The sequence below is a fragment of the Xiphophorus maculatus genome, chromosome 5, assembly GCF_002775205.1.
Source record: "Xiphophorus maculatus strain JP 163 A chromosome 5, X_maculatus-5.0-male, whole genome shotgun sequence".
NCBI classification, from domain to species: domain Eukaryota; kingdom Metazoa; phylum Chordata; class Actinopteri; order Cyprinodontiformes; family Poeciliidae; genus Xiphophorus; species Xiphophorus maculatus.
In genome coordinates, this window is record NC_036447.1 from 17,062,157 (window position 1) to 17,089,177 (window position 27,021).

At 40.2% G+C, this 27,021-nt stretch overlaps 2 protein-coding genes across 6 annotated transcripts; both read left to right on the top strand.

Annotated features, from left to right (window-relative positions):
- Positions 1 to 282: 282 nt before the first annotated feature.
- On the top strand, positions 283 to 13,721 carry LOC102217097 (ras/Rap GTPase-activating protein SynGAP-like). 2 transcript variants are annotated; one of them, XM_023334653.1, is made up of 19 exons: positions 283 to 1,202; positions 4,661 to 4,803; positions 5,935 to 6,013; positions 7,205 to 7,272; positions 7,372 to 7,451; positions 8,027 to 8,147; positions 8,223 to 8,321; positions 8,399 to 9,073; positions 9,162 to 9,306; positions 9,909 to 10,053; positions 10,137 to 10,373; positions 10,465 to 10,666; positions 10,779 to 10,870; positions 10,940 to 11,053; positions 11,518 to 11,707; positions 11,833 to 11,943; positions 12,034 to 12,224; positions 12,353 to 12,437; positions 13,476 to 13,721. In XM_023334653.1, exons 1-19 carry the CDS (start codon positions 581 to 583, stop codon positions 13,584 to 13,586), a joined length of 3,510 nt encoding a protein of 1,169 aa, XP_023190421.1. In that variant the 5' UTR covers positions 283 to 580; the 3' UTR covers positions 13,587 to 13,721. The 2 variants fall into 2 exon arrangements, with proteins under 2 accessions (XP_023190421.1, XP_005803079.1); XM_005803022.2 differs by lacking the exons at positions 283 to 1,202; positions 4,661 to 4,803; positions 5,935 to 6,013 and adding an exon at positions 6,072 to 6,502.
- Positions 13,722 to 16,627: 2,906 nt separating this feature from the next.
- LOC102231777 (E3 ubiquitin/ISG15 ligase TRIM25) lies at positions 16,628 to 25,277 on the top strand. 4 transcript variants are annotated; one of them, XM_023334231.1, is made up of 11 exons: positions 16,628 to 16,763; positions 17,016 to 17,659; positions 18,817 to 18,912; positions 19,018 to 19,251; positions 19,988 to 20,156; positions 20,249 to 20,275; positions 20,435 to 20,497; positions 20,615 to 20,704; positions 21,007 to 21,150; positions 21,732 to 21,791; positions 21,873 to 25,277. In XM_023334231.1, the coding sequence occupies exons 2-11, from the start codon at positions 17,063 to 17,065 to the stop codon at positions 22,400 to 22,402; spliced, it is 2,010 nt and encodes a 669-aa protein (XP_023189999.1). In that variant the 5' UTR covers positions 16,628 to 16,763; positions 17,016 to 17,062; the 3' UTR covers positions 22,403 to 25,277. The 4 variants fall into 4 exon arrangements, with proteins under 4 accessions (XP_023189999.1, XP_023189998.1, XP_023190000.1 ...); XM_023334230.1 differs by having other exon boundaries at positions 17,052 to 17,659; XM_023334232.1 differs by lacking the exon at positions 20,249 to 20,275 and having other exon boundaries at positions 17,052 to 17,659.
- The last annotated feature ends 1,744 nt before the right edge of the window (positions 25,278 to 27,021 follow it).

Sequence of the window (27,021 nt, forward strand, 5' to 3'; positions counted from 1 at the left end):
AAAAACCGTGAACTACCTTTCACAGCCTGACTGTGGACCTCATTCTCAAAATAGCAACCATTGCTTTTTTCTTCTTTTTTTTTTACTCTGAAACAAATAAAAAACTGTATTTCAGTTTGTCATAGTTAATGGAGATGACTCTGTTATTTAAAAACATTACATTAAAGCAGAACAGGAAGCGAGGGAGGGAAGTTTGTTTTTATTCAAAACATTAACAGCAGACAAAAATAGCAGGATTTTGTGTAAAAAGGTGAAGTTCTCAGTGGCACTCAATGAGGAAGCAAACGGCACACGCAGCAGAGGAGTTTGGGTCCTGCAGCAGAGCAACCGCAAGCGGAGCAGCTCTGCGACTGTTGTTGCCGGATAACGTTTTTTTTTGTAACGAGACAGGAAACGAGACAAGCACTGAGACTGAACCAGGGAGGACTACTTTGCCTGTGTAAGCAAAAATAAATAATTTTTACAAAAAATCTTGAAGATAGCAGTAACTCAGAAAGGACGTTGGAGAAACCTCCTATGAAGGCAGTTAATGCAGCTTTAAATTGGAGAGAAGTTCTGCAGCAGGCAAGTCAAATCTGAAATGGGCACCGAGGAGAAAGATTCAGAGCATGCAGCTCATCCTCTATCAAAGGAGCAGGGGTCACCAGAGAAGGAAAAGGAGACTCCTGTCGAGCATCCTCAACTGTCTGAGACCGCCGATCCCCTCAACACGTACAAGTGGCACACCGGCTCCAAGGGAACGCTCAATGAGCCGAGAGAAGAGGGAGACGGGGCTGCAGCCACCTCCACGTCCACTATCGACAAGATCCAGAAGGCCTCCAGCAACAAGTGGAGCAAGATGCAAAACTGGCGCAAAGCCCTGAGTGAGGATCCTGGGGACAAAAATTCAACAGGTGGGAAAAGTGGAGAGACAACCAAGGTTGAGAAAGGTGCCGGGGCCACCAGGAAGAACCCATTCAGGAGGGCTCTGTCGGAGCCTCCTGGATCTCTTTTTGCAGCTTTAACGCCTTCCTCCAGCTCCGCCAGCTCAGCCCAGCCAGCTTCATCATCGGCTGCCCCAGAGGCTGCAGGGGCCTCCTCCAGTGACCCCTCGTCGAAAGGAAGTGGGGGGACGATCTTCAAAAAATACCTGTGGAACGTGACCCAGAAGCTCAAGAGGCCGAGGCTGCAGAGCCGCAACAGCGAGCACGCGTTGCTTCCAGGTAACAACACATGATCTGAGTCTGTGACAAAGGTATTTAAAGAAAAATCACTCTGTGCTGAGTTTCACGTTTAAGATGATGAAGCAACTTTAAATGATTAGGTTGCATGGGACTTTGTCTCTACAAAAGTGGATTTTCCCACGTAAAAGTGCGTCCGGCTCTAAAAAGTTCACCACATGTGGCGAGACTATGATTTCCTGTTACATTTCAGATGTTCTTTTGGCACAAAGGTGTGGTATGTGAGACCTCTTTTCACAAAACCATATCAGGTTCATATTTAACCACTGAGCTGACATGGTGAGAAGACTCATTTAAGGGTGAGAAGCTTCACTTAAGGGTGAGAAGGAACTTCAAAACAAACGTTACTGAAAAAGAGTGGCTGGCACTATTACTGTAAACTTAGCTGACTTTAAAAATGGAAGTCATTAATTCAGAAATGGCACAAGCTGGAAATATTATTAACTTACTTTGAAATGAAAGGATACTCCATAAAAAAAATAGAGTGGCTTCTTTTAATAATGACTATTGGACTGTTTTGTATGTACAAAAAAAGTGGAAGATTGAAAATATTCCAGAAGTGAATCACATTAATCAGTGATGCATTGAGCAGAAACATGCAGCAAAAATAATTACAAAATATATTCTAATTTTGGTCAATTTTGAGTCAACGTTAGTGGATTCAAAAATGTGTCAACTATTTGAACTTGCAGCTCTAGCATGAAGGGCATCCCGGGTGAGCTGATCACTGTGGACCCAACCCCCCATCATGCTCCGCCTCCCAGGCCACGCCCTCAACTACGACATTATTGTCGCCTCAGAGTCCAGAATAAAATGGCTCATCTTGGTGGTGTATTAATTATCCCAGCCTAAAAATAATATAAGTCTTTGTCTGCCAAAATACATCCTGGCCCTGTGCACAAAGAAAATCCAAGAATAATAATAATATAGAAAACTTTGTACAGTGCTTTCAGTCAAAGGACTGGCAGGAGAGTTCACATACAATGAAAAAACAATTATAGATGCAATCAATAAAAGTAATAATAAAATCATTCAAATAACATCAGAGATTAAAGTAAAAAAACAAACAAAAAAAAACAACGTAAAATCAAAATAAAAAACAATGAGTGCAAGGATGAAACATAATGGTGATGTTATAAAGATAAATGAAGCATAAAGCAGAACACAATTCAAAGTTACATCCTGTAATAAGCAGCAGATGTTTAATTTTGAGTTAAAGTCACTGAACATCAAGCACACACAGTGTAATGTGAATGCAATATGTTTTTATTTCAAAATATATGAATGTTTTTTATTTTTTTAAAAAGCTTGTTTGCACTGAAACGTTTGCTCCTTGCTATTGTCAAAGGTTATGAATTTGTATTTTGCATTTAAAATAAGATCCTCTCTGTTGGATGGAGCCTGATTACAGTATTTGCCCAGTCCTGATACAGATGATGCCCAGAGAGAGGAAGTAACGATGTCCAGTTTACTAACACATCGTGAAATACAAGAACCTTCATAAATTTCTTTTTTGTTTGTTTGTCCAGTTTTGCACTGCTGTGAAAGTTCAGATGTCAGTATTACATGTTGCTTTTTAATTTTCCTTTGTAACTACCATTGACAGAACTTGATAAAAAAAATTACATTTATACTTTATCAGCAAAAACATTCTTTGTAAAATTAAATCTAACCAATGATCCTGACGCTCAGCATCAATCCCTTTAGCAAAATTAATTTCACACAAATAGTTTGTGCGAATTTGTTTAAGCTCATTTACAACATAATATATGAAAATGTCTGTATATGGAATATACTGTACATTATAGTATTACATCATCAACATGGAAAACATAAAAGGAGTCTATGCTTGATGTATTTCTTATTTCCGACAGCTATTAGGCCTTCTTTACACTGGACTGACACGGCACTTTAATAATACAAATTAGCCAGAATGTGCCTGGTTTCTGCAAGGCTCTAGAGAGGCAACAAACATCTGTGTTAGGATCGTGGGTGTTAATTATGCTGCTGGCAGCGTTATTGGTTCCAGGTTTAGTAGAGAGGAGCAACAGCTTGTGTCATCAGAGAATTTGAAGGAGAAGTAACGCTGATTTCAAGGCTACAACCTATTAAAACACACTTTGAGCTGCCAAACTAAATAGACTAATTAACTTTAACTATTGTCTAACTATTCTAGCTGGAACAAAAGGATCATATAAAACAAAAACAAAAAACAATGAACAAAAGATAATAAAATAAAATATTACACTATGATGTAGCCCATTTGACATAGGCATCTGTAAGTGTTAGACTCCCCATGACAATGGCCCCAGGCTAGAGAGAACTACGCACACCTCCAAATTGCACATGTGGTTGCTGGGAGACCTGCAGTCCCCAAGCTGCTTCTCGATTGACAAGTCAAGCTTTTAACTCGATGTCCTTGCATCGTGTTCAGTGATGAGAAGGGAGAAGCAGGAAAAGGTGTGTGCAACACCCAACAGTCACATGACGTCTGATAAACATTTCAAACTAGAGCTTGTGTGTGGTCAGATGAAAGTGATTAGTAAAAAAACAAACAGATTTTGGATTTTTGTGCATGACTCCTTCTGGCTGCACACAGCAGGGCAGAGGACTGCAGAGTGCTGCGCCAGAATGAACTTCCGACACAAGATGGCAGACTTTACGCTGCACTGCATTTGGACAGAAAATCTCTTTAGCTTCAAGTAACGGCAGTAAAAACTGGAACTGGAACTGTGAAGAAGGTGTTTGAATATAAAAACAAAAACACAAATCAAACACAATCAACCACAGATTATGAAGGTGGTTAAACTTAAAAAACACCAGCTGACAACACATTTTCCTCCTGATATTATTGTCTAAAAATCACTTAGATTACTGGGATAGGATAAAGTATAAACGCCAGTGAACAGGTTCTTCTAATCCTAAAGTCGCACTGATGTCGCAGAGGAAAAGGTACCATCAAGCAGTCTAGTCATTTTCGAGAGGATACTTTCAACAAGTAGTTTGGGTGAATGCACTGCAGTTGAGTATTATTTAATCATTATAGTGATTCTACAAAACCATTGTTTCTCAACAACCCTTCATTTATTCAGTGCTTTTCTCAGTATCTTCATTTTTCTTTAAAAAGCCTGCATCTGCAAAAAAAAAGAAAAGTTTTTAAAAGTAAACACAGAGACAATGCAAATTAAGAAGGAAGTTGAGCAAAGCTACTGAGAAACAACAGGATATCCGTGTCTCTTGGTGTGCCATGAAGAAACAGATCGCATCAGTAAGTGGGAGTGGCCACACAGTGAGTGAGATAAGTGTCGTCTCATCAGGCCGTAATTATCAGAACTAAAAAACAAACAAGGGTCACCGTGTGCCCGAAATGATGGTGTAGATCGCAGACACCTCTTTCCCTGTCGACTGTGTGTGTGAGTGAAATCAATGTCCTCTTGCAGACTTGAAGGAGGTTGAACCGGCACACGCTGCAGCCGGTGAAATTACAAGACAAAACTGGGTCCCACCACAGGAGGTCCCCTTATGGGACATCACCAACTGCATCCTGGGAGACGGACAAATCCTCATCACTCAAGAGGATGAGGTAACAAGTCTCACAGTTATACTACCTGTATGTAGGTTTATCTAGAAATGGACAAAAACAGAAAGTGAATTTATTTCAGGTCATAGATTTATTACACACAGAGTGATGTCTTCTAAACAATTTCATAAATTGTGATGACTGTGGCTTACAGGTAGTGAAAACCTAAATTCACTTTCTGTGCCAATCATGCACAGACCAGTTCAATAAATTAGAATAGTTCTGAAAAGCCCATTTATTTCAGGGATTTTATCACCACGTGAAACACATTGTATAGATTAATTACACACAGATGGATGCTTAAAAGACTCAATTTGTTTTAATTCTGATCATTTCCACAGACAATGAGAACATCCATTCATTCGTCCATTATCTTACACGCGTATCCCTAAGCATGTAGAGATGAGCCTGCTGTTGATGAGATGGGTAACAGCAAGGGGTGCTGGTGGCTGTCTCCAGCGATCTTAATAAGAATGTGAAATTTAAAATTTAAATATTACATCAGCTCTACAAAAATATATATATTTAAAAAAACAAAAACAAATGTGGACTTAATAAAAAGTGTGTAATAATAAGATTGTTATTTTCAAAAGGTACTTTTAATATGACAACCAAGACTCGTCGGGATGTACAGTTCAGACCAAAAGTTTGGACACAACTGTGTGTCCAAACGTTTGGTCTGTACTGTATATTCTAAATTAATTAATGGAAAGTTGTGTGGAAGGAAGAAATGTAGTAGAAAATAATGGATATTGCCCAAGGATAGCAATAGAATGATTAAGCTGGATCATTTTGTATGTGGTGGCATTTATTTTATGTCTTGTTATTGGTGTCATGTAATTCTACAATTTTCCAAAAAAAAAACTTCATTTTGGGTTTTTGTTATATTCTTCTCTTTCTTAGCTATAATAAAAAATAAATGCTTGAAAATATCACTCTGTGTCTAATGGATCTATATAATACAGAGAGTACCACTCACGTACTTCAATACAGTTTTGAATTGAATCACTGAAATAAACAAACTTTTTGGCAACCCTCCTGACTTTTTCAGATGCACCTGTTGTATATTTCACAGCCATTGTAAAAACGCATTTGTCTAATTTTGGAGAGTTTCAATGTGTGCGTCTTTCTCAGCCGACGACGTGGATCCGAAACCGTGTCAGCAGCTGCTTGTCCAACCTCAGCGTTCAGAACCTCGCCGACAATGATGCAGGTCAATACACACACAAGTGAGACATGAAGTGAGACATAAACGTACCAAAGTCTGCCTCTTGACATCAGATGTGTGATTCTGCACAAAGTCACAGAGGAAATGGCTGAATGTTTGATTGTGAGGCTGACTGTCAAATTGCTTCCTTTGTGAGTTATTGAGAAAGATAACATCGCGGCTGATTGCTCAAACAGTCCAATGAACAGACGCAGAGAAAGAAGAGCACAGGGGGGATAGAGAAGCACAGGGAGGGATCAAGAAGCATCTTGTTTGATTTCTGCTTAAATATTAAGAGAAAGTTAGAAGCTGCAATCTTGAGATGACAATCCTGGATCGGCCAGGTTGTTGAACGCTATCAGGAGCAGCATGTTTTACTGAACAGGGGAAGGAAATGTTGAAGACACAGCTTCTTAAGTAAGACAGCGAAACGTCTTTTTCAGCTCGGACTAATGATGGGAATTAGACGCTGGATTGTTTGTGGAGGATCTTTAGGTAAGCAAAACGCCTGACAGTGCTCTACCTTAAATGCTTTGCTGGCAAAAATGTACATTTTCCTCTTAACTTTTATCTCATTCTGAAGAAGTGACTCTAGAAATAAAAAGAAGAGGAAATTATGTACTGAAGATTTTGAAGAAGTTAATTTACATGAAAGACTCACAGAATCCCTGTTCGTGAAGCTTATTAAGTTTGACTATGATTTCTGTAGCTATCAGCCTCCAACTAAAAACCACATCCTGTCATTCTGGGTTCATCAACTATCACTGCAGCTCTGACAAATGTTTCCTTCGGTAAACAAATGTGTCCACTGGGTGGGGAACCACGGTGCTGGATTTTTCTTGAGAGATGTGTCATGAACTGCTTTTAAAAGTAGAAAATGTGAATTTTAGAGGGAGTTTTTGTTTTTTGTTTGTTTTTTAAGAGCTGGTAATGATAACCAAATCTCAATGAAATGACTAAACAAAATGCATTGAAGTAAACGGTTTATATCTTTCAGACATCAGCTTTTTCTCTTTACAAGCTAAAATTGTCCTCAGGGAAAAATGCCAGGATTAACAACGTTTTTGGGGGGGGGGGGGGGGGGGGGGGGATTTTTTTTACCTAACATATATTTTCCACAAACCTTCTGATAGATTTAATGTCCTTTTGGTCTTTACATATCTTTCTCATGCCGACACCTTTCATCTTGACCCTCAGAATGCAGCCCTGACCCTGTGGGCCTCCCAGGCGGCTCTCGGCCGAAGAACCAGGATGGTGGTGTACGGGTGAGTACACATCAGATAATCTGTGTGCCTGCACTGCATTTCCTCATGACGAAATACATAATTGCATTTATCCCCCCGGTGTAACATCTTCACCCTCAGGGACTGATCAAACGGCGCCTGGATAAGGCCAAAAGGAACAGTGCCACCCAACTGAACCCGGGACTAAACAAACTAAGCAGGTAAAGCACACTCTTATGTTTCTAAAGTATTTTAACCTCCTCAGGTTAGCACAGGAAATAAAGCAAATTTAGATTTATTTCCTTTAAAAGCAATTATCTACCAACACAGCATGAAAGAAAGAAAAAAAAAACAACTGAAGATAATAGTAAACTCATGCATTTAGTGAGAAAATCATCCATCCATAAAATAGTCATAATATTATAACAATTGACTTATGGGAAATCATGCTTGTTGACATGATTTCCTAAATGCACGTCAACTTTTTTTTTTTTGGTTTGTTCTAAGGTACATGAGCCAGTATGAAATTCTCACAGTATAAAGCTGAGTAGAAATACTACAGTTGCAATTAGTTGATCATTGTTTTGGGTAGTTAGCCTGCAGTCAGATGCTTTACAGTCATGCTTCTCAAAGCTTTAAGCACTTTAAACCATTAAAAACATGTGGCATATAACTTATGCAATTTTAAAACTGTCCCTTTTAAAACCGTGGCATGCTGTGAGACTCGTACCTAGCTTGGACTTGCTTGTAAAAGTGTACTCTGCTTAACTTGTTCACTCTTGTTTGTATCTTACAGGCAGTATGGTTCCCGTGAGTCTGTATCGGTTCCAGTAGGGAGTCTGGATCTGAGTGCCGACACCAGCACTGTCATCAGACCGGTCCACAGCTCAATCTTAGGGGAAAAGTACTGCTTTGAGGTAAACTTTGGTTTGGATTCTACGGGTTGGATGTGCTGGGTCTTCTCAGTAACTGGATGGATTTTGTGTTTTTAGGTGATAAATTCTGAAAACACCCACTGCTTTGGCTGCTCCTCGGCTGCTGAACGGGATCGCTGGATTGAAGACTTGAGACGTGCTGCTCAGCCCAACAAGGTCAGTTATTTTGCATGTGAAAAATACGTTACACAACATCTAAAATACCACGCAAAACACTTCCTTAATTTTCACAGGATAACATTGAGCGCACTGAGAACTCCTTGAGTCTGTGGGTCAATGAAGCAAAGGATCTTCCCCCCAAACGGCGCTACTACTGCGAGGTTCACCTTGATGGAACCTTGTTTGCCCGCACAAGCAGTCGAGCTGTCGGCAAGCCAACTAATCGCTCCAGCATGGCTGGGGACAGTGCCTCCGGGTCTACGGGAGGCCTGGGGGGAAGCGGGGGCGCAGCTGGCGGCTGCCAACTATTTTGGGGGGAATTTTTCGAGCTCGACAATCTTCCCTCCATCTCCCAAATCAGCCTGCATCTCTTCCGTGAGGAAGACACCAAAAAGAAGCGCCACTCCCGGGATGAGACCAGCTTGCATCCTCTGGGCAGCGTGAACATACCGTTGGCAGATATTCGAGGTCGGACCTATCAAGAGAAGTGGTATCCCATCACGCCTTTCAAGGCGTTGGCCACAGCTGGGAACAAGGAAGTGCTGAGTTCACAGGCTTCCCTCCGCATCAAGGCTCGGTTCCAGAACCTGAAAGTGCTGCCGATGGAGAAATACAAAGAGTTTGCGGAGTATGTGACAGTGAGATATGTAGAAATGTGCGGAAACCTGGAGCCACTTCTCAACGTGAAGGAGAAAGAGGAGCTGGCAGGAGCTCTGGTTCACGTACTCCAGAGTATTGGCAAGGCCAAGGTTGAGAAAATATGGCAACACAAGAACAGAAATTCAGCATTATGTTGTTTTAAAACTGTATTGATTGTTCATGCTGGACTTTTTCCAGGAATTCCTCATTGATTTGGGCGATGCAGAGGTTAACCGACTCGGAGAGAAGGAAGCGTTGATCTTCAGAGAAAACACACTGGCTACTAAAGCCATAGATGAATATATGAAGCTGGTTGGCCAGAAATACCTAATTGACACACTAGGTAGGTAATACGTAAAGATTATAGTGGTTTCTTTTAAAAATGTATGAATTGAAATATCTGCTGATACCGATTATTTAACATCCAAAAAGCTTCTATTCAAATTGTTTTTTGTTACCTAATGTAAAGGAAAAAACGAACATGCACTATGTGCATATCAAAGAGTTTTACAAGTTGGGGTCCAACTTGTAAAACATTTATTTGTTACGTTCCACCATCAAAACTTTTCTGCATTGGGAGAGGACATTAAATATTCTTGAGTGCATCATGTCTACATAAAAGATTAGGAGAAGTCTCTCGCCAAGCAGCTCGCTAAAATAGTTTCAGCCAAACTAAATCAAGAACGTGTTATGACGACATTTTAAAGGTGTTCTAACAGGTATTTTTTTAACTGTAGCTATTGTTAACAGCAGAGGCTTAGTGCATAAAATCCAGATTGTAAACAATCATACCTCAAGGCAAAGACGTCCAGCAGGGTTTTGACATTTCCAAACGAGTTAAGATCCATGGCAAGCTGTGGCTAAACATTAAAAACTAAACAAAATAAATGAGCATCATCAACAAAACAGTCTGTTTTAATTTCTTTCTTTCTTTTTCTTATGAAGGGGACTTCATCAACCGACTATACGCCTCAGTGGAGAACTGTGAAGTTGACCCTCTCAAATGCCCCGCTGCTGAACTGTCGAGCAACCAGCAGCACTTGAGGGAAACCTGTGAAGATGTGGTGCAGAAGATAATTGAGATACACGGGTGAGACATGACGGCTTGGTGAAGAAGAAGCAAAAGACAAATTGCTTCAAGGAACTGATTGAGCATATCTTTCCCTTTCACAGATCTTTTCCCGAGGAATTAAACAAGATCTTCTCCAACTGGATGGAGCTGTGTGAAGACAAGGGGAAAGCAGAAATTGGGCAGCGACTCATCTCTGCCTCGCTCTTCCTCCGCTTCTTATGTCCTGCTATCCTGAGTCCTTCTCTTTTCGGACTGACTCAGGCATATCCGGAGCCGAACACCCTGCGGACCCTCACCCTTACTGCCAAAGTCATCCAGAATCTGGCCAACTCCACCTTGTGAGTTGCATCTAGTCATCTCATGCTGACAAACTCTACATGAGTGAAAGTTTAAACGTTTAAGCAAATGAAATGTTTTGTGTGGATTCAGGTTTGGAGAGAAGGAGGAGTACATGCTGTTCATGAATGAATTCCTGGATCAGCACTGGGATGGGATGAAGTGTTTCCTGCAAACAGTGTCCAATCAAGACACTGAAATCCCGATGACATCCTTTGATGGCTATGTAGACTTGCCCCTGCGTCTGGCTGTGCTGCACGGCCTCCTTGTGGACATTATCTATAAGAAGAATCAGGTGGGATGAAAAGTGATTCCAGTTTGGTTGATAATCATGAGCAAACGAGAGTCCATTATGCATCAGGTGTTATTTTATGATATAAAACTAACTTCCAGCTTTTCATTTTCAGGACACAATTGACAAGCTGCATCCTCTGCCTTCAATCCTGAACCAGATAAGTGATTCACTTGGTCCTGAAGCGCCTCGGATCACTGTGAACAGGTAAGTTAGGGGCCTTGAGCCTCTTCCATGAGCTTCCTGCTGCTATTTTGACTGGCCTCTGTTTTGCAGTCATACAAAACCATCCAAACCGGAGTATGTTCCTCCACGAGAGTTGAGAAAGTACAGTCCTCTGCAGTCTTCCCTCCAGAGACTGCCTGTGGACTCCAAAGGCCCACAAGACAGGTACTATATGACACCTGTGTACTTGTTAAATAATTCACAAGTAACGAAGATCATTTGAAATGTATAAAATGTCTAAGGAAATGATGACAACAGTAGATTTTCACTCAGTAAATATGCACTGCATTGGGTTAACTTTGGCTTTCCAATAGACTAGTCTTTTGTTTGAGAAGCAAAATAAAACTGAATGTACCACAAACCACTGCTGTGTCAACTACTTGTAGAAAAAATCTGTAAACACTTCAAACCATTTTTTAAAGTGGCAACAAATTTTTTTTCCTTGCTTTTTAGAATCACAAAAGATAATATTTTTACATGCAGTTTCACAGGACATTGTATCAAAGAACTAAAAAAAAAGACACAAAAGAATCATTTGAATAATTTGAAAACTGAATTTTGTTTTTTTTTACAGTTCAGTAATGGATGAAATATTGACATTATGACACACTGATCCGTTTATTTCGCAGTGAAAGCAGACCACGTAAGAACACGAGAGAGAGGAAACCAGTCACCAGAACCCAGAGTGCTCCACACAGACGTCCTGGTCACGGCAAACAAGCCCTGAAGAGGCAGACCAGTTCCGAAGCTCTGCCGACATCGGACCACGAAGAGCAAGGGGCCGAGGTCAACGAGCCAGTTATCACACGACCAGATACTGTGAGTAAAGCCTGGTCTCAGGGTGCAATACCAACCAGCAAATCTATGCTATTTGACATTTTCCAGAGATATTTTTTGTTTTGCCAGTAAAACAAACCCAGCAGTCTCCTGTCTACCTTGTTTAGAGTGAAAGCATCAGGCGTGCTCCAGCACCAGTTCCATGGATCATCGTCAACCCCAACAGGGAGTCGGGTGAGATGAAAGCCGAGAACGAGCAGTTCAGCTTATTGGACCGGGTATGTTTCAACCATCCATCCATCCCCACAACTGATTTCACACTGGGTTTCAATTTCCTACATTTACATAAAAGTGTGATTCCCCTCCAGCACGCCCAGGAGCTGTCAGAGCTCCGTCTGGGGATAGAGCAGGTGACAGAGCGGGAGCTGGACATGGCCAAACGTCTGGAGGACTTCATCATCCAAAGCCAGGACCAGAATGCAATGCTGCAAGCTGAGGTGTATGAGCTGAAGAACCTGCTGGCGGCGCGAGAGGAGCAGCTCGCCAGTGCCACCTTCAGGTGAGATTGTATAGAATTTTTTGTGCCTGCTAAAGCAATCTTTGGGATCAAATTGAAGAGACAACTTCCCCACATTTTTTCTAACTTCACCATGATGTATGTTGCTGGCGTCTCTGTGTTTGTTCCAGGTTGGGCGTGATTGAAGAGGAAAGGGAAGAAGATGAGAGAAGGCTAGGTGTTGCACTTGCCGCAGCCGAGAGAATGAATGTGCTGGTAAGGGAAGCAGAGACACAAATATCAGTCAGTGAATTTAATTTAGATATTAAAATTATCTTCAAAATTAGAATGAATTCAAATGAATTGTAGTCAAATTTATTTGGTTAGATGCACACAGCATGCAAATGCAGCATTTGTCAGTCCATCAAAATGCTGAACAATTTTTTATTGTTAAATGTAGGATGTTCTCAAACACGACTCAAATATAACTATATATATATATAGCAGCAGAGCAAAATTCAAGAGAACCCCTTTCAAGAAGGAATTTAGCTAAAAGCTTGTAAACAAATAAATAAATACAATACAAAAATAAATAAATAAATACAAATTGATGTGTTTAAAACAATATTCTGGCTAGAAGCTTTACAAAAATGTCTTCTTGGCCTTTTCTGGTGTTATGCATTCAGATGCCATGGGAGAAAGACAAAAGCAACGATCTGAGACATGAACATTTGCTCTCAATACAACTACTAAGTTGAAAAATGTTCTTTTTTTCCAAGACATTTCTTCATTCAAACATGGAACAGAACGATGTTTTCCTGGCAAGTTGAAAATATTCAAGACAGCTGTCAGTCTTCATAGGAGTGGCTAGGACTCACATGTTCACATTTAAGTACAATTAGTAAACAACAAGTTTAACCTGTTTTGAAAGATTGCCAGGAATTAGCCACTTCTCTGTAAGAGGAAAATGGCAACAACACCACTTACATCTGCAAGGCTGAATCTGAACAAATGAAAGAAGTGTATGAAAGATGTAGGCAGCATAATGGAAATTTGGCCTCAATGTGATCCACTATGTTTGACAAAAATGAAGCAGCAGAAAAACCTAAAATCAACACTCAAGCATTTTAGCATGGACTCGTTTTATGGCTTTTTCTTTGTATTCACTGGACCTGTTTCCTAGAAGGGATTTGGTTTAAAAGTTTCAATTATATTTGAGAAGATGGCCATGTTGGAACCCAAGCAGATGATTATTTTTTAGTACAACTTGAAATGATGACAGTACATTAATGGCTGCTTTCGCTTTGCTCTCAGGAGGAACAGTTTGCAGGCCTGACGAAGGACCTGCAGCAGCTCAACGAGGCCTACAGCAGCAGCCAGAACAAGACGCAGCACCCTGAAAAGCCCCACATCAACAGCACCTGAGCCCAGAAAAATATACACTTCTCAATTTGTATAAATGCCTGTGCTAAACTCAACAAACCTACAAGGTTTATCAACATTTCTGCTTCTTTTTTGTACCAAAATGTCAAATATGTTTTTACTTGTAAACCTGTCTGACAAATAATAAAAAAAAAAAACTACAAAGAGCCCCATTTGACATTTTTAAATCTAACCCCATTAAAATAAATGCAACTGTCTGAAGCACTTATTTTTGCTTAATATTTAAGTTCAGAAGAATGTATAGGAACAGTTACTCTGTGATCCATGACTTCCTGTTTTCCCTTTGTTTCCATGGCATGCAGCCTAAATATGACCCTGACACTGAGTCTTATTTCTCTAGAATATCCTCTATAGAAATCTATAGCTGTATTTCAAAAACCTTGGCTCAGTTAATTATCCACTTCTGTTTTAATAAGTCAAAATAAGTTTCAAATGAGAAATTATCAAATGGAGTTACCTACAAAAAAAAGACCCTGAAATAGCCCTTTAATGTAGCAGTGCATTGAAAACTACAAATCAGATGTCAGACTAAATACCATTAAAATGTTGCAGTGTTTGGCCATATAAAGTGCCAATTGTTTGTTCAACACAAAAGTGCTATTGTTTGTCTGTGGGAGTGGGGCATGTAAATAACTGCAGTCAGGGGCGATTCTAGGATCTGACCTTTAGGGGTGCTTAGCCCCCAGTAAGGCTAAAACCCATGAAAAGATATTTGTTGGTGCAGTTTTCTAAATCTAACTGCTTATTTACATACATTCACAAACAAAATTAAGAGACATGTTGTCAGTAATTCATAGAATAAACAATATTCATTTTACTCAAACATATACCTATAAAGAGTAAAATCAGAGAAACTTTAAACTTTTTCCAGAGGTGTATAAACTCAGTTTGAAACCGAATCTCAAGACCACATCATACCTGCCAACATCTGCTGACATTAATGAGACACAAGCAGCTGTGGAGTGACACAGTCCCAGTGGGGTCTGCTCTCCCAGAGATAAAATAAAATCTATTCAAAACTATGCATTTCATTTAAAGAATATTTTTACTAAATTCATAGGATTAATAAACCTAAAACCAGTTTATTATCAAGGTAGAAGTTCAGGTTAATGACTATTGAAAATGAGTCCTTAACCTGAACTTTATTTGAAAATCATACTTAGAAATTGCATTACCCTTATTTTTATCTGAACTGTTGGTCCTTTTTACAAGAATGAATGTCCATCTATGGAAAAGTAGACATTATGAGTCAGGGTTTTACTATTTCAGTTCACAGTTCATGAAGTGGGCCTATCATAGTTTCAGTACCAAACACCTTTCTATTCACAAAGAAACACCCTAACATTCTGTGCTGCTGTTTAGTCTGACATTGTTTAACTGAGTCCAGGGAGATTTGGGAAATTAATTACAAAACAACACAACAGTCACTAATCAAACTTCAAAAAGGACCAATAAGAGTAAGAGGACCGGGATCAGACTAACCCATTATAAAACAGGGCTAGAATTGCCACTGACTGCAGTTCAGGGCACAACTGACAGAAAGCATTTTTTTGAGCATGCCATCCCTCTACATGATGCCGCCCTAGGTGGTGTGCCATACCTCCCACATCACCAGATGCTTTCCTCCCCAGCAAATTTGGGATTTTAGGTGATTATGTAATTTATCATATTTTAGAGGAGCCAGTCACTAGTCGCTGCCTGGCCAAAAAAAAAGTCACCACCAAAAAATGGTCACACTCTCTAATATTTTGTTGGACCGCCTTTAGCTTTGATTACAGCCCGCATTCGCTGCGGCGTTGTTTCAATAAGCTTCTGCAGTGTCACAAGATTTATTTCCATCCAGTGTTGCATTAATCTTTCACCAAGATCTTGTATTGATGATGGGAGAGTCTGACCACTGCGCAAAGCCTTCTCCAGCACATCCCAAAGATTCTCAATGGGGTTAAGCTCTGGACTCTGTGGTGGCCAATCCATGTGTGAAAAAGATGTCTCATGCTCCCTGAACTACTCTTTCACAATGTGAGCCCGATGAATCCTGGCATTGTCATCTTGGAATATGCCCGTTCCATTTGGGAAGACAAAATCCATTGATGGAATAACCTGGTCATTCAGTATATTCAGGTAGTCAGCTGACCTCATTCTTTGGGCACACAATGTTGCTGAACCTAGACCTGACCAACTGCAGCAACCCCAGATCATAGCACTGCCCCCACAGGCTTGTACAGTAGGCACTAGGCATGATGGGTGCATCACTTCACCTGCCTCTCTTCTTACCCTGATGCGCTCATCACTCTGGAACAGGGTAAATCTGGACTCATCAGACCACATGACCCTCTTCCATTCCTCCAGAGTCCAATCTTTATGCTCCCTAGCAAACTGAAGCCTTTTTTTCTGGTTAGCCTTACTGATTAGAGGTTTTCTTACGGCTACACAGCTGTTCAATCCCAACCCCTTGAGTTCCCTTCGCATTGTGCGTGTGGAAATGCTTTTGCGTTCACAATTAAACATACTCCTGAGTTCTGCTGTTGTTTTTCTTCGATTTGATTTGACCAAACGTTTAAGTAATCGCCGATCACGATCATTCAGGATTTTTTTCCGACCACATTTCTTCCTGGAAGACGATGGTTCCCCACCATCCTTCCAGTTTTTAATGACGCGTTGGACAGTTCTTAACCCAATTCTAGTAGTTTCTGCAATCTCCTTAGATGTTTTCTCTGCTTGATGCATGCCAATGATTTGACCCTTCTTAAACAGACTAACGTCTTTTCCACGACCACAGGATGTGTCTTTTGCCATGGTTGTTTAAGAAATGAGGAGTTACTCATTGCATCAGCTGGGGTTAAATAACTTGTTGCCAGCTGAAAGATAATCGCCTATGCAGTACTTATCCAATAGGAGGCTTGTACCTATTTGCTTAGTTAAATCCAGGTGGCGACTTTTTTTTGGCCAGGCAGTGTAACTACAACAGGCCGAGTTTTGTTGTGAAATGCGCTCTGACTTGAGCGTTACGCCACACCTGCTATTAAACAAAAGGGAGGGACTTTACTTGGAGCCGATTTGTCACGGTTCACCTCCACGTTCCGCGGTTCCGCCTTTTAGCACTCGGTCTGAGACAGTGATCTGAAAATCCTACCAGAACTGCGTCCACAAAAACTTAAGGTACTGTAAGAGACATTTATTGAGAATTTAAAGCGGAAGTTTAACAGTAGTGCTCGCTTATGAAATTGCGCGACACTGTCTGTTCACGACAGTGTTAAACCAAAGGAATTAAAGGTCCTAACGACACGTAATATTTGCATGCTTGTTTAAAAGCAGCCGACTGATACAAACTTGATGTGTATTATTTTAATTTCCTGACTTTTCTTCGTAAATGAATCCGCACCGGTTGTCTCTTACTTTCGTTTTCTTCAGGCGCCGCCTTTAAGTTTCGTTTCTTCGTCACTGCAGCTGTAGGTTCCATGATGGCCGAAGCCGACGAGTCTGGCTTTTCTCTCATGAGCCTGGAGGACGAGCTGACCTGCAGCATCTGTCTGAGCACCTTTGACTGCCCGGTCACCATCCCCTGCGGACACAACTTCTGCCAGAACTGCCTGCTCGCCACCTGGAAGGACTCCTACAGCTGCCCGCAGTGTCGGACCCTGTTCGCCACCAGGCCGGAGCTGAAGAAGAACACGGTCCTCAGCACCGTGGTGGAGACCTTCAGGGTCAGGTCCTTCAAGACCGAAGGTGCTGTTGCAAGCAAACCCGAGAAGAAGAAGAGGCATGTGATCCGCTGTGACACCTGTATGGAAGCGGAGGCAGCCCAGACCTGTCTCACCTGCATGGCCTCCTTCTGTGAGGAGCACCTGCGGCCCCACCGGGAGAACCCCATTTTCCGCCTCCACCAGCTGACATCCCCCGTCGGGGACCTGATGGAGCGGATCTGCACCGACCACCACAAGCTGATGGAGCTCTTCTGCAGCCAACACCAGCGTCCGATCTGCAGCCTCTGCCTGCAGCAGGTCCACAAAGGCTGCCCCTTCACCTCTCCAGAGGAGCAAAGGAGCAAGAAAGAGGTAGTTCAGTCTAATACAAGTGCATCTTATATATATATTATGATCTGCACAGTCATAACCATTGTCCAGCAGATGGTCATTTAAACCAACCACATGGAAGGTTAGGACATAAAGTCACTGTTAAAGAACCTAGTGGTTCGCAGAGTGAACATTCAATTTCCCTTTAGGATCAATAAAGCGTTTTTGAATTTGAATTGAATTTGTATACGAGCACATTAACAGAAAGCTGAGTGGAAGGAAAAAATTGTTAGATGAAGGTGCACTAGCATCAGATGTAAACAGCCTTGAGGTGATCGTGAAGCTTAGTTTATTTACAGACATTTCTCTCCTGTAGTAATTTTTATCAGCCTGTAAAAAAAAATGCGCCTGCTTTTATTCATTAAGATTCCACTGCAACAGTAGTGTTTAGGTTGCTTAAAAAGTAGCTCTGGTTAAAAATCAGAACTGCATCTGCAAATTAGGAATCAGCCATAAATTGTATTTATATATTTCATACTACATCAAGTGCCTAGATCTAAACATTAATTCAATAATTTATGTTTTAAAAAAAAAATTAAATTTAGAAGTAGCTATGGAAGATTAAATGAGCAATTCATTAACATTTGAAGCCATCTTGTTAAATGTTTATTGACATATTTCATGGTTCACCCATGAATTGGCTTAAACTGACTCTGGGCGTAGAGAGTCAGGTGATTCAGAAGGTGAATCACCTGAGCAGAGACAATACGGTGAAGGAGGAGTTTTTTCTCATAAACCGAGAATACAATAAAGTCTAAGGCGACTTATCAGAGCAACATGAGTTTATTATGTCATTAACGACTAATAAAGTAACTATGCAGTGGTAAATTATTAACCACTGAAACTCATCCGGTTGTTGCGCAGTCTGGAACTGATCATGTGCTGTTGAATTATTGACTTTGTTGACTGTTGAAGTCAGTATTTTATTGCAAACATCTCTGTTTATTTCAGTCACAATGTCAGCTGTGACACCGTTGAATCTGAACAGGATTGACGAGTCAAATAAATACATGCTGTGCTTCAGCACTTCACCATGAAATGGGGAGATGTTGTATCTACATAAACTGAATGCATATTTATCCATCCATACATAATGATGCATGATGTGAATGAATGAGTCGTGTTTTCTCTGCTTACAGATGGACCTGAGAGAGAAGTTAGTTTTTCTGGATGGAAAGCTCTCGAAGAATGAGAGTGTAATTTCTCAGATGAGGGCCATGCAGAACAAGCTACGGGTTTGTATCACTTGAATGATTAAAGCTCAAACGAAGAGCTTTAATGCTGTTGATTTCAGTTTGTTTTGTTGTGGGGTTAATTCCTGCTGCTGTGGTCCTCACAAGGAGTCGGCCATCCACAGGAAAAGTGCCTTGTCGGCTGGGTATCAACAGATGCGGGACATGATGACCAAAGAGGAGAATGACGCCCTGAAGGCAGTAGACAAAGAGGTGGAGACTGGTGAAGTCAAAATCAGAGGTCTCATCTCAAAGTTCAGCGAGAACGTCGACAACATTGGCAAAGCTAAAGAGGAAATCCTCTGTCTGCTGGGTCAGTCCCAAACCCTGGCCTTCCTGCAGGTGGGATAACGGCAAATGAAAAATGAACAATGTGGCTCATTAAGTTTATAGCAGAGTTTGTTTATTTTTTTAAAGTATTGTAAGCTTTGAACAGCTCATAGAAAACTGTTCAAGTCATAATTTTAAAATGAAAGTGGTCTGACAGAAATGCAAAGGTACCCAGATGAGGCCTTCTACCTAATCTGACCAGGAGAGTATTAATCGTACAAGCAGCCAACCAAATCATCATAGTTCTTGGGTAGCTGCAGATTCACGTGTCAAAATGGCACAGTCAGAGTCCTAAACATAACTGAGAATCTTTGGTAAAATTTAAGTATTAAGGTTTACCAATCTGACTCTGATTGAGATATTTTGCAAAGAAAATGGGCAAAACATTTAAATCTTTAATTAAGCTTTAATTGCAACACGTTTTTGACTTGCGTGGTTGACATAACCATGTTAAGCCATGCATTAACCTGAACAATTAACCTCGACTTTGTGCTGGTCTCATAAACAAAATCACAATAAAACACATTGTGCACGGCTGTAATATGGTAAAATGCATACAAATTTAAGGAATAAATTTCCACCGAGCACTGCACACAAACATTCGCTTTTCTTCTACCCAACCCTCTTCTTTATGCATAGGATGAAAAGAAAGAAGCATAAAATGCAAAATATTTGCTGCATGCACATGATGGCTGGTCATCAAAATACACATTTCTGAATGAATACCTCTGTTTTTCTGTCCCTGCAGACTTCATTTAACCTTCCCCCGGCTGTAAGCTATGACCCTTACAGCCCTCGAATCACTCTGGATTCCAAGAAGGTCGTGCAAGTCGAGGCCTTTGCTTTGACATTTAAGAACTACCTGACGGAGCTCTTGAAGCAACCCGTGGAGGCCAGAATCCCAAAACTCATAGCAGGTGACTATGCAAGCACATTTATAAGCTGGTGGCTTCACTCTGTGTAGTCACATGATAAAAGCAAGTGAAGTAAATATCCAATTTTATTTCAGACATTAATACTGGCACATTTGCAGCGGGTGAGTGGTTTAAATATGTGGAGAGGAAAAAACAGGAAACCAATCAAATCAAATACTCTTAATTGGTGCAGTGATTTAGCGAGGCGGTGTCTTAGAGGAAATTCATTTAATTATTTAGATGAAAGCATAAAAAGCTAAGTAACTAAACTCATGTTTCAGGTGAAAGAGCAGCTTCTGCCTCTGGGCATTCACCTACGAGCCTTGGAACTTATCAGGAATTTGGTGTGTTTATTTCTCCAACACTTGTTTTCAATCTGCCAATTTATGTATCTGTAATCTATCTCATTCCTAAGAGATGCATGATAAAATTGTATTTGTCATGTTCGTAACTTTCCTCAGAGCCAAACATTCCCCCAGTGACCCCTCGATTCCCCAGATCCCACAGTCCAGCTCCTCTGGCCAAACCGGCCCTAAAGAAGAAACCTCAAAGTAAGAAAAATTCAACTTTTTTCCTTTCATCATGCAAACAAACCATATTCCTAGAGTAATTTAATCAAACACAAACCAAAACCATTTTGTTTGTTAAGGTGAGATTGAAAACCCTGCTTTTTTTCCCCTGCATTTTATCAGGCAAAACGATACAGTCACACATTTTTACATTAAAACTACAAAGTAATGGCTATTTCTTGAGATTTTGTGATATACCAACACAAGTAGTACGTAATTGTGAATCTTGCAGAGGTTTTTTGTTATAGTTGAGATGTAGAAAATGATGACTTATTTCTCTCTAGAACCTGCAAAAAACCCTTCTCTGACCACTGAATCCAGTCCAGGCAATAAGAAACTGGGAAAATCAGTGGAAAACCTGCAGGAGTTTGGCGTGAAAGAAAAACCAAGGGGACGTCCTGTTGCTGCTGAAAGCAAAGAAGTAACTGGTAGGTACCGGATTTAGATGTTGCAATGTGAATAACTGATAAATAATAAACTGTTTAAAACAAAAACAGACAACTTCATATCGATGTTATTTCAGGTGTATGCTAACGAATAAGAACATCATCAAACGGTTCATTTATTTCAGTAATCCCATCACTGCCACCCTCCAAAGGAAGTGTAATCCAAAAAAGGACATTACTGAGGAAGCTGGCTGCCCCAAGCTTAATAAGAGAAAGTGGAGGGAGAACGTGTGGTTTTCCTTCCACTCAGTTTATTGCATACAGGACAATTGTCAAGTTACCAGTTTTCTCCATGGCAGTGTAATCGGTAGCATATCTGTATTAAAAATCATCTTATAAGTTGTTATTGTGTAATGTTCCGAGAAACTGGATTTTCATTAGCCATTTGCCAGAACCTTCAACAAAACACTTGAAATATATAACCATTAGAAACGGATATCATAATTTCACTTTTTGAATTGATTTACTGACATAAATTGACTTTTTGATGAGATTCTAATTTGAGATGCATCTGAACACTTTGAAATAGAACAAAATGCTTGAAATGTGTTTTCCCGTCACAGAGACTACAGACATTCCCTCAGAGATAAGCTCTGCTGAGAAACGAAGTGACCTTATGAAATGTAAGGAAACAAATAGCTTTGCCTCTTGTCTTATTAGCAAGTGTTTGTCGTTAAAATTTAATTTTATTCCGTCTCCACTAGATGGCACTGTGCTCAATTTTGATCAAAGGACGGCCCATAAACGCATCGAGCTAAGCGAGAATTTCACTAAGGCCACAGTGTCTGACGAGCACACAAACTACTCCGACTGCCCAGAGCGCTTTGCCGTCTGCTCCCAGGTCCTGGCCTCCAAGGGGTTCTCCGCAGGCCGCCATTACTGGGAGGTGCGACTGAGCAGCAACAACTTCATCGGCATCGGGCTGGCTTACAGCAGCATCGACCGCAAGGGCCCCACCAGCAGGCTCGGCCGCAACAGCAAGTCCTGGTGCGTCGAGTGGTTCAATGTGAAGCTGTCGGCCTGGCATAACAGCACGGAGGCGGTGCTGGTCAATCCGAACCCGAAGCGCGTCGGGGTGCTGTTGGATTGCGAGGAGGGCAAGGCTACGTTCTATAACGTGGCGGACAGGGCGTATCCCTTCCATTCGTTTAGTTTTCAGTCCGCTGAGGCCATCTACCCAGCCTTCTGGATTTTCTCCAGTGGCTCTTACATTACTCTGTGCAAGCTTCAGTAGAGTTCGACGTGCAGTTGAAATGTGAGAACTGCATGTGTTTACAATGAAGCATGAGAAAGACGCCAGACTAACTGGTGCGTCATTCAACACTGGTTAGTCTGGAATGAGGACGTGGAAATAAAACATTAATCTAAGTAAGGATCCTTATTAACCCAACGAAAATCTTCATTTAAACTACAAACCAAAAATTACCAGTATGTTTCTCTGTGATTGGCTAATGCGTATTCTATTTATCTTCATCATCACACTTATATTCAACAATTTCCCTCATTATTGTCACTTTCTCTGAGGTGCCAAGACTCCTCTTGGTTTAAAGGTATACCACGCAGCTGGTATTTCTAAACTCAAAGTTTCTAGTTTCCATTGAACTGTACTTTGCAACTGTACTTATTTTTGTTTTAATATCACAAGATCCAGAAACAAACATATTTACAAGTTAAGTGTAAGCTAAGACAAGTGGGGGGTCAGCGATGTAGTGGTCAGTTCGTTTTACTTGAAGTCTTCCCCCAGATGAATTGGCAACATGAAATAAGACAAGGAGTTCTTACAGAGCAAGACACAGTGACACGTTGAGGTTAAGTTTAGCTATATCTTGCTTAGTATACCTTTAAACACTTCTTTCTTGATTATTTTATTTCCCTCGTCAGTAAAGACGGTCCATGGTGTTCTCACCCATATGTGGATCTGTCTTTATTTTTGGTTGGACCATTCCTTTATGCCCTGTCATAAGGTGATCCTTACAAAAGGATTATTAAGGTTATGATTCTGTGCTGACTGACTAAGCAGACAGATGAAAGCCTTAATACATAAATGGATGGGAAGAGCTGAGGGTGGATCATAATAAAGCACTTGGCTCTTGGTGGAGAGTGTGGGAGCTTCTGTTTTGGTCATATGGCCGAAAGAGAAACTGGTATTGGTTTTTGGTTTAGAGTAAAAGCTGCTGAAGCATTTTACTCAATTGTTTGGATTTGGTGATTGGGACTAGCTTCTGTGTTTTGTTCCTAATTATGGGATGTATTTAAAGGAAAACATTTGATTTTAAAACATCCAATGTAATCAAGGAATAAGTCTTGACTGTCTTTCAATCAGTGTGGATTGGAGGTAGTCACACTTTTTCTTTTTTCTTTCCTAATCTGAAACAGAGAATATACAGCAGGACAGGAGCTGAGCTCGTGGCAGTGGACCAGATTATTGTCTTTATACTGTTAAAATATGTGTTATGAGCGATAATCTGGGTTCAGTTTTGGATTTTCAGATTTGTTTACAGAATTCCAGCACGATGTCAGAAAATCACTTGCAATATTCTTGTGAAATACTGCAGTGATTATTTCAGTTGCGACACATCCACAGTGATATGATGACACTTCAGGTTAAGGAGTGCACTGATGGATTCAGAAACTTTACAGACCCTGTTTCTCCGGTGTTGCTCTGTCCTTTTAAGACATCTAGCAGCAAATCTTTTTGGACAAACACCTATAAAGTCTTTACTTTTGATTGCTGGGTGTTTGCTTCCTATGAACATGCAGGTCTTTCAGCTTCCACTTTGTTCAGGGAGAAGTTGAGAAGCTTAATATTGAGGCTTTGGTATCTGGAAATGGAAAGAAAATAGTTGTATCAAAAATACATCCAACATGTACCTGATAAAATACTTACAATTCAATAAAATAATCTTTTACCACAAAAAACAGCAATTTTAGGTTACTAAACCTTGTTTAAATTGTGAAAATGAATCACTTGTCATTTTAGGTGCAGTGTCTTCATATTAAGCGTGTGTATTAAAACCTGCTTTTATTTGTAAATGAGGCTATAAAGACTAGATGGAAAGTCCCAGCAAAAAAAGTATATGACGAGATGAAAATATTACTTGTGCACACTGTGCCAAATCTAAGAAATGAGAGTAAATGGATACATTGACTTTGTCAGGATTACCAAGCCTTGAGTGCTGACATCATTTCTTTGATTACAGCAGACGTCATATAGAGTCTGTCTTACTAAAGAAATGAAACATCCGTCTCTCATCTGTTCACCCGGAAGACTTTTTGGCTTCACTGGTGGAGTTTGGATGAGGAAATGATGGGGAGAACGGAGATATTCAGCAACAGTCCAGGTCCAGATTTGAACTTGGTTCTGTTGTGTTTGTAAGCCTCACAGAGATGAAACAGTTTAGTTTCGTCTAAAAGTTGAAAAAGCGAGCCAATGGGATGCTCTGTTGGCTTATTGTGAGTGAACTGGAAGGAGGGAAGATTTCCAATTCATGAAGTTATATGTTGCGTGATGCTTAGCTTAAGTCATCTGTTTCTGCAGTGTGTTAATAAAAGCTGTAGCATTTAGATTCTGTTTTTAACACCATACCTGTTCTAAACCTGTGAACCCTACTGTTATCTACAACAACTTTTAGGGATCCTTCTAGGGTGTAACTTGTTTATTTAAATCACACGTCAGAGTTGTTTCAATTCCCAGCTAATGTCTTCTTGCTCATTTTCTTCTGCTTTAATGATTTTTTTTTTGTCATGTTTAATCAAAGCTTTCTTTGAGTCATGTTCTCTGTTGTTTGGACATATTCAGAAAAAAACTGACCTGAAAGCACTTACTACATTTTATTAAGACGATGACCAAATCAACCTTTTCTTCTACTTTTTCGAGCCTAAAAATCATTCTAAATAAGATCTTTTAATGAAATAAACAACATGATGATCTGTAAGAATGTATTGTATTTTTCTCATCTGCTGAAGGCCCGGCGCCTTTCATGATGGCTGCAGCCTCAGGCTCCTGTCTTGTGTGCCTGTTTGACTTTCTTCAGATAGCTGTATTGAAATGCAATGTAATTTTTCTTTTGGATTAATAAAGTATAATCGATTGATTGAATAAACTTTGTTCTCGGTCTCTTTCGGTGCTGCTTATGTGCTGGTTGTAGCAAATTGTTATCAGTCAACTGTGTCCAAAATCTACAGCAGATGCAAATAAAATTATGTAAAAGAGAAATGTCACTAAACAATAAGCAATTGAACATTCTCTAAGGTGATGTTAGAGGAAAGAACAACTTAGGTGTCAGTCTTTGTTTTATTCAGGACCGATAACATACCAGGAGTTCATAAATAACTCAGTGTAATAAACTTGTTATTGGTGGCCTCACCTATTATTTATGATTCCACCGATGACTATACAATATGATCTGTGCAGAAGTCATCAAGTAAAATCCAGGCTTTTTGTGCAACATATTAATGTTCCTTCCCGTGTTACAACACTGTAGAGCTGAAAATTAGATAATCATCAAAATGTTGTTTTATTTCAATAATTGAAATCAGACAGTGGAACGTAAACCGTGCTACATAAAATACAAAAAGATTGGAAAGACCCAAAAAAAAGCCAGTCTGGTGTCATGTTTGCAAATGCAGCATTAGTATTGAGCCTTCATGTGTGAAATTGATCAATGTGATTTTCATGTTCATGATTTTTCAATCTATTTTACTTTTAAATCTAACATTCATTTGTCAAAGTAAATAAAACCCCACAGAACAGTACGTCAATGCAAAATCCAAGGTTTTGTATCTGTACAAAATATATTCAAACATGCAAAAAATACGTTCTTTTATTTCTCCAAAAAGCTAAAATAACAGAGGCAAATATGATGGGATATTTACATATATATGCTTTACCAATGGATGGACTGTACAGGATGTTAAATGACAGCAACATGGCTCCTTGATATCAGCTGTGGGGACAAAGTGTCATCCACACAGACGAGGAACAGAGTTCAACTTCCATCCATCCATTTTCTAACACCCTTGTCCCTAGTGGGGTCAGGAGGTGCCTATCTCCAGCTAACATTTCGGGGGACAGGCGGGGTACATCCTGGACAGGTCGCCAGTCTGTCACACAGAGACAGACAGGACGAACAGCCATGCCCACACTCACAGCTAAGGAGAATTTAAGTGTGTTTAGAGAAATTTACCTGACAGTCATGTTTTTGGATTGTGGGAGGAAGCTGGAGTACCCAGAGAGAACCCACCATGCACAGAGAGAACATGCAAACTCCATGCAGAAAGACCCCGGGCTGGGAATCGAACCCAGGACCTTCTTGCTGCAAGGCAACAGTGCTACCAGCTACACCACTGTGCAGCCCGAGGTCAACTTCTATTTGGAAAAAAAAAAAGAGAATTTTGCATCAACAATAAGAAAAAGAGTAGAGTTCTGGAGAAGATCCAAGGTCAAGGCTAGCTGCCACCTTTCTTTTTCTTTCTTGAACTAAAACAGGTCTGAACTTCTACTCATAATAAATGTATAAATCCAGTTTAATCAGTTAGACGTTGTTTATGTATTTTCAACAAAAAAAATGCTCACTAGTATAAGTCAATAACAACTTTTTCCAAATACAGCATTTTAAACCAGAAGGTTTTAGATAAAACCTGATAGAGATACTCACACCTGTTGAATATTATGTGATTATTGCAAGAACCTGGCTGATAATAACCACTTAAATCCTTACACTTAGACCCATTGAATAAGAACTTGTCATGAGATTTTGCTACATATTCATTATGTGACTCCACTATGAGTAACACCAAAATGTATTAAGCCTTGAGTTAGTCCTATTCATTTGAGGTTGCACTTTGTCTCGT

What these genes read in the sequence shown, in the direction of transcription:
- LOC102217097 (XM_023334653.1), top strand. Translation starts at nt 581, where the DNA reads ATGGGCACCGAGGAGAAAGATTCAGAGCATGCAGCTCATCCTCTATCA. An exon ending in TCATCACTCAAGAGGATGAG is followed by an intron (nt 4,804 to 5,934) that starts GTAACAAGTCTC and finishes CGTCTTTCTCAG; the next exon opens with CCGACGACGTGGATCCGAAA. An exon ending in TCCAAAGGCCCACAAGACAG is followed by an intron (nt 11,054 to 11,517) that starts GTACTATATGAC and finishes TTTATTTCGCAG; the next exon opens with TGAAAGCAGACCACGTAAGA.
- LOC102231777 (XM_023334231.1), top strand. Translation starts at nt 17,063, where the DNA reads ATGATGGCCGAAGCCGACGAGTCTGGCTTTTCTCTCATGAGCCTGGAG. An exon ending in TACTGGCACATTTGCAGCGG is followed by an intron (nt 20,276 to 20,434) that starts GTGAGTGGTTTA and finishes CTCATGTTTCAG; the next exon opens with GTGAAAGAGCAGCTTCTGCC. An exon ending in CCTAAAGAAGAAACCTCAAA is followed by an intron (nt 20,705 to 21,006) that starts GTAAGAAAAATT and finishes ATTTCTCTCTAG; the next exon opens with AACCTGCAAAAAACCCTTCT.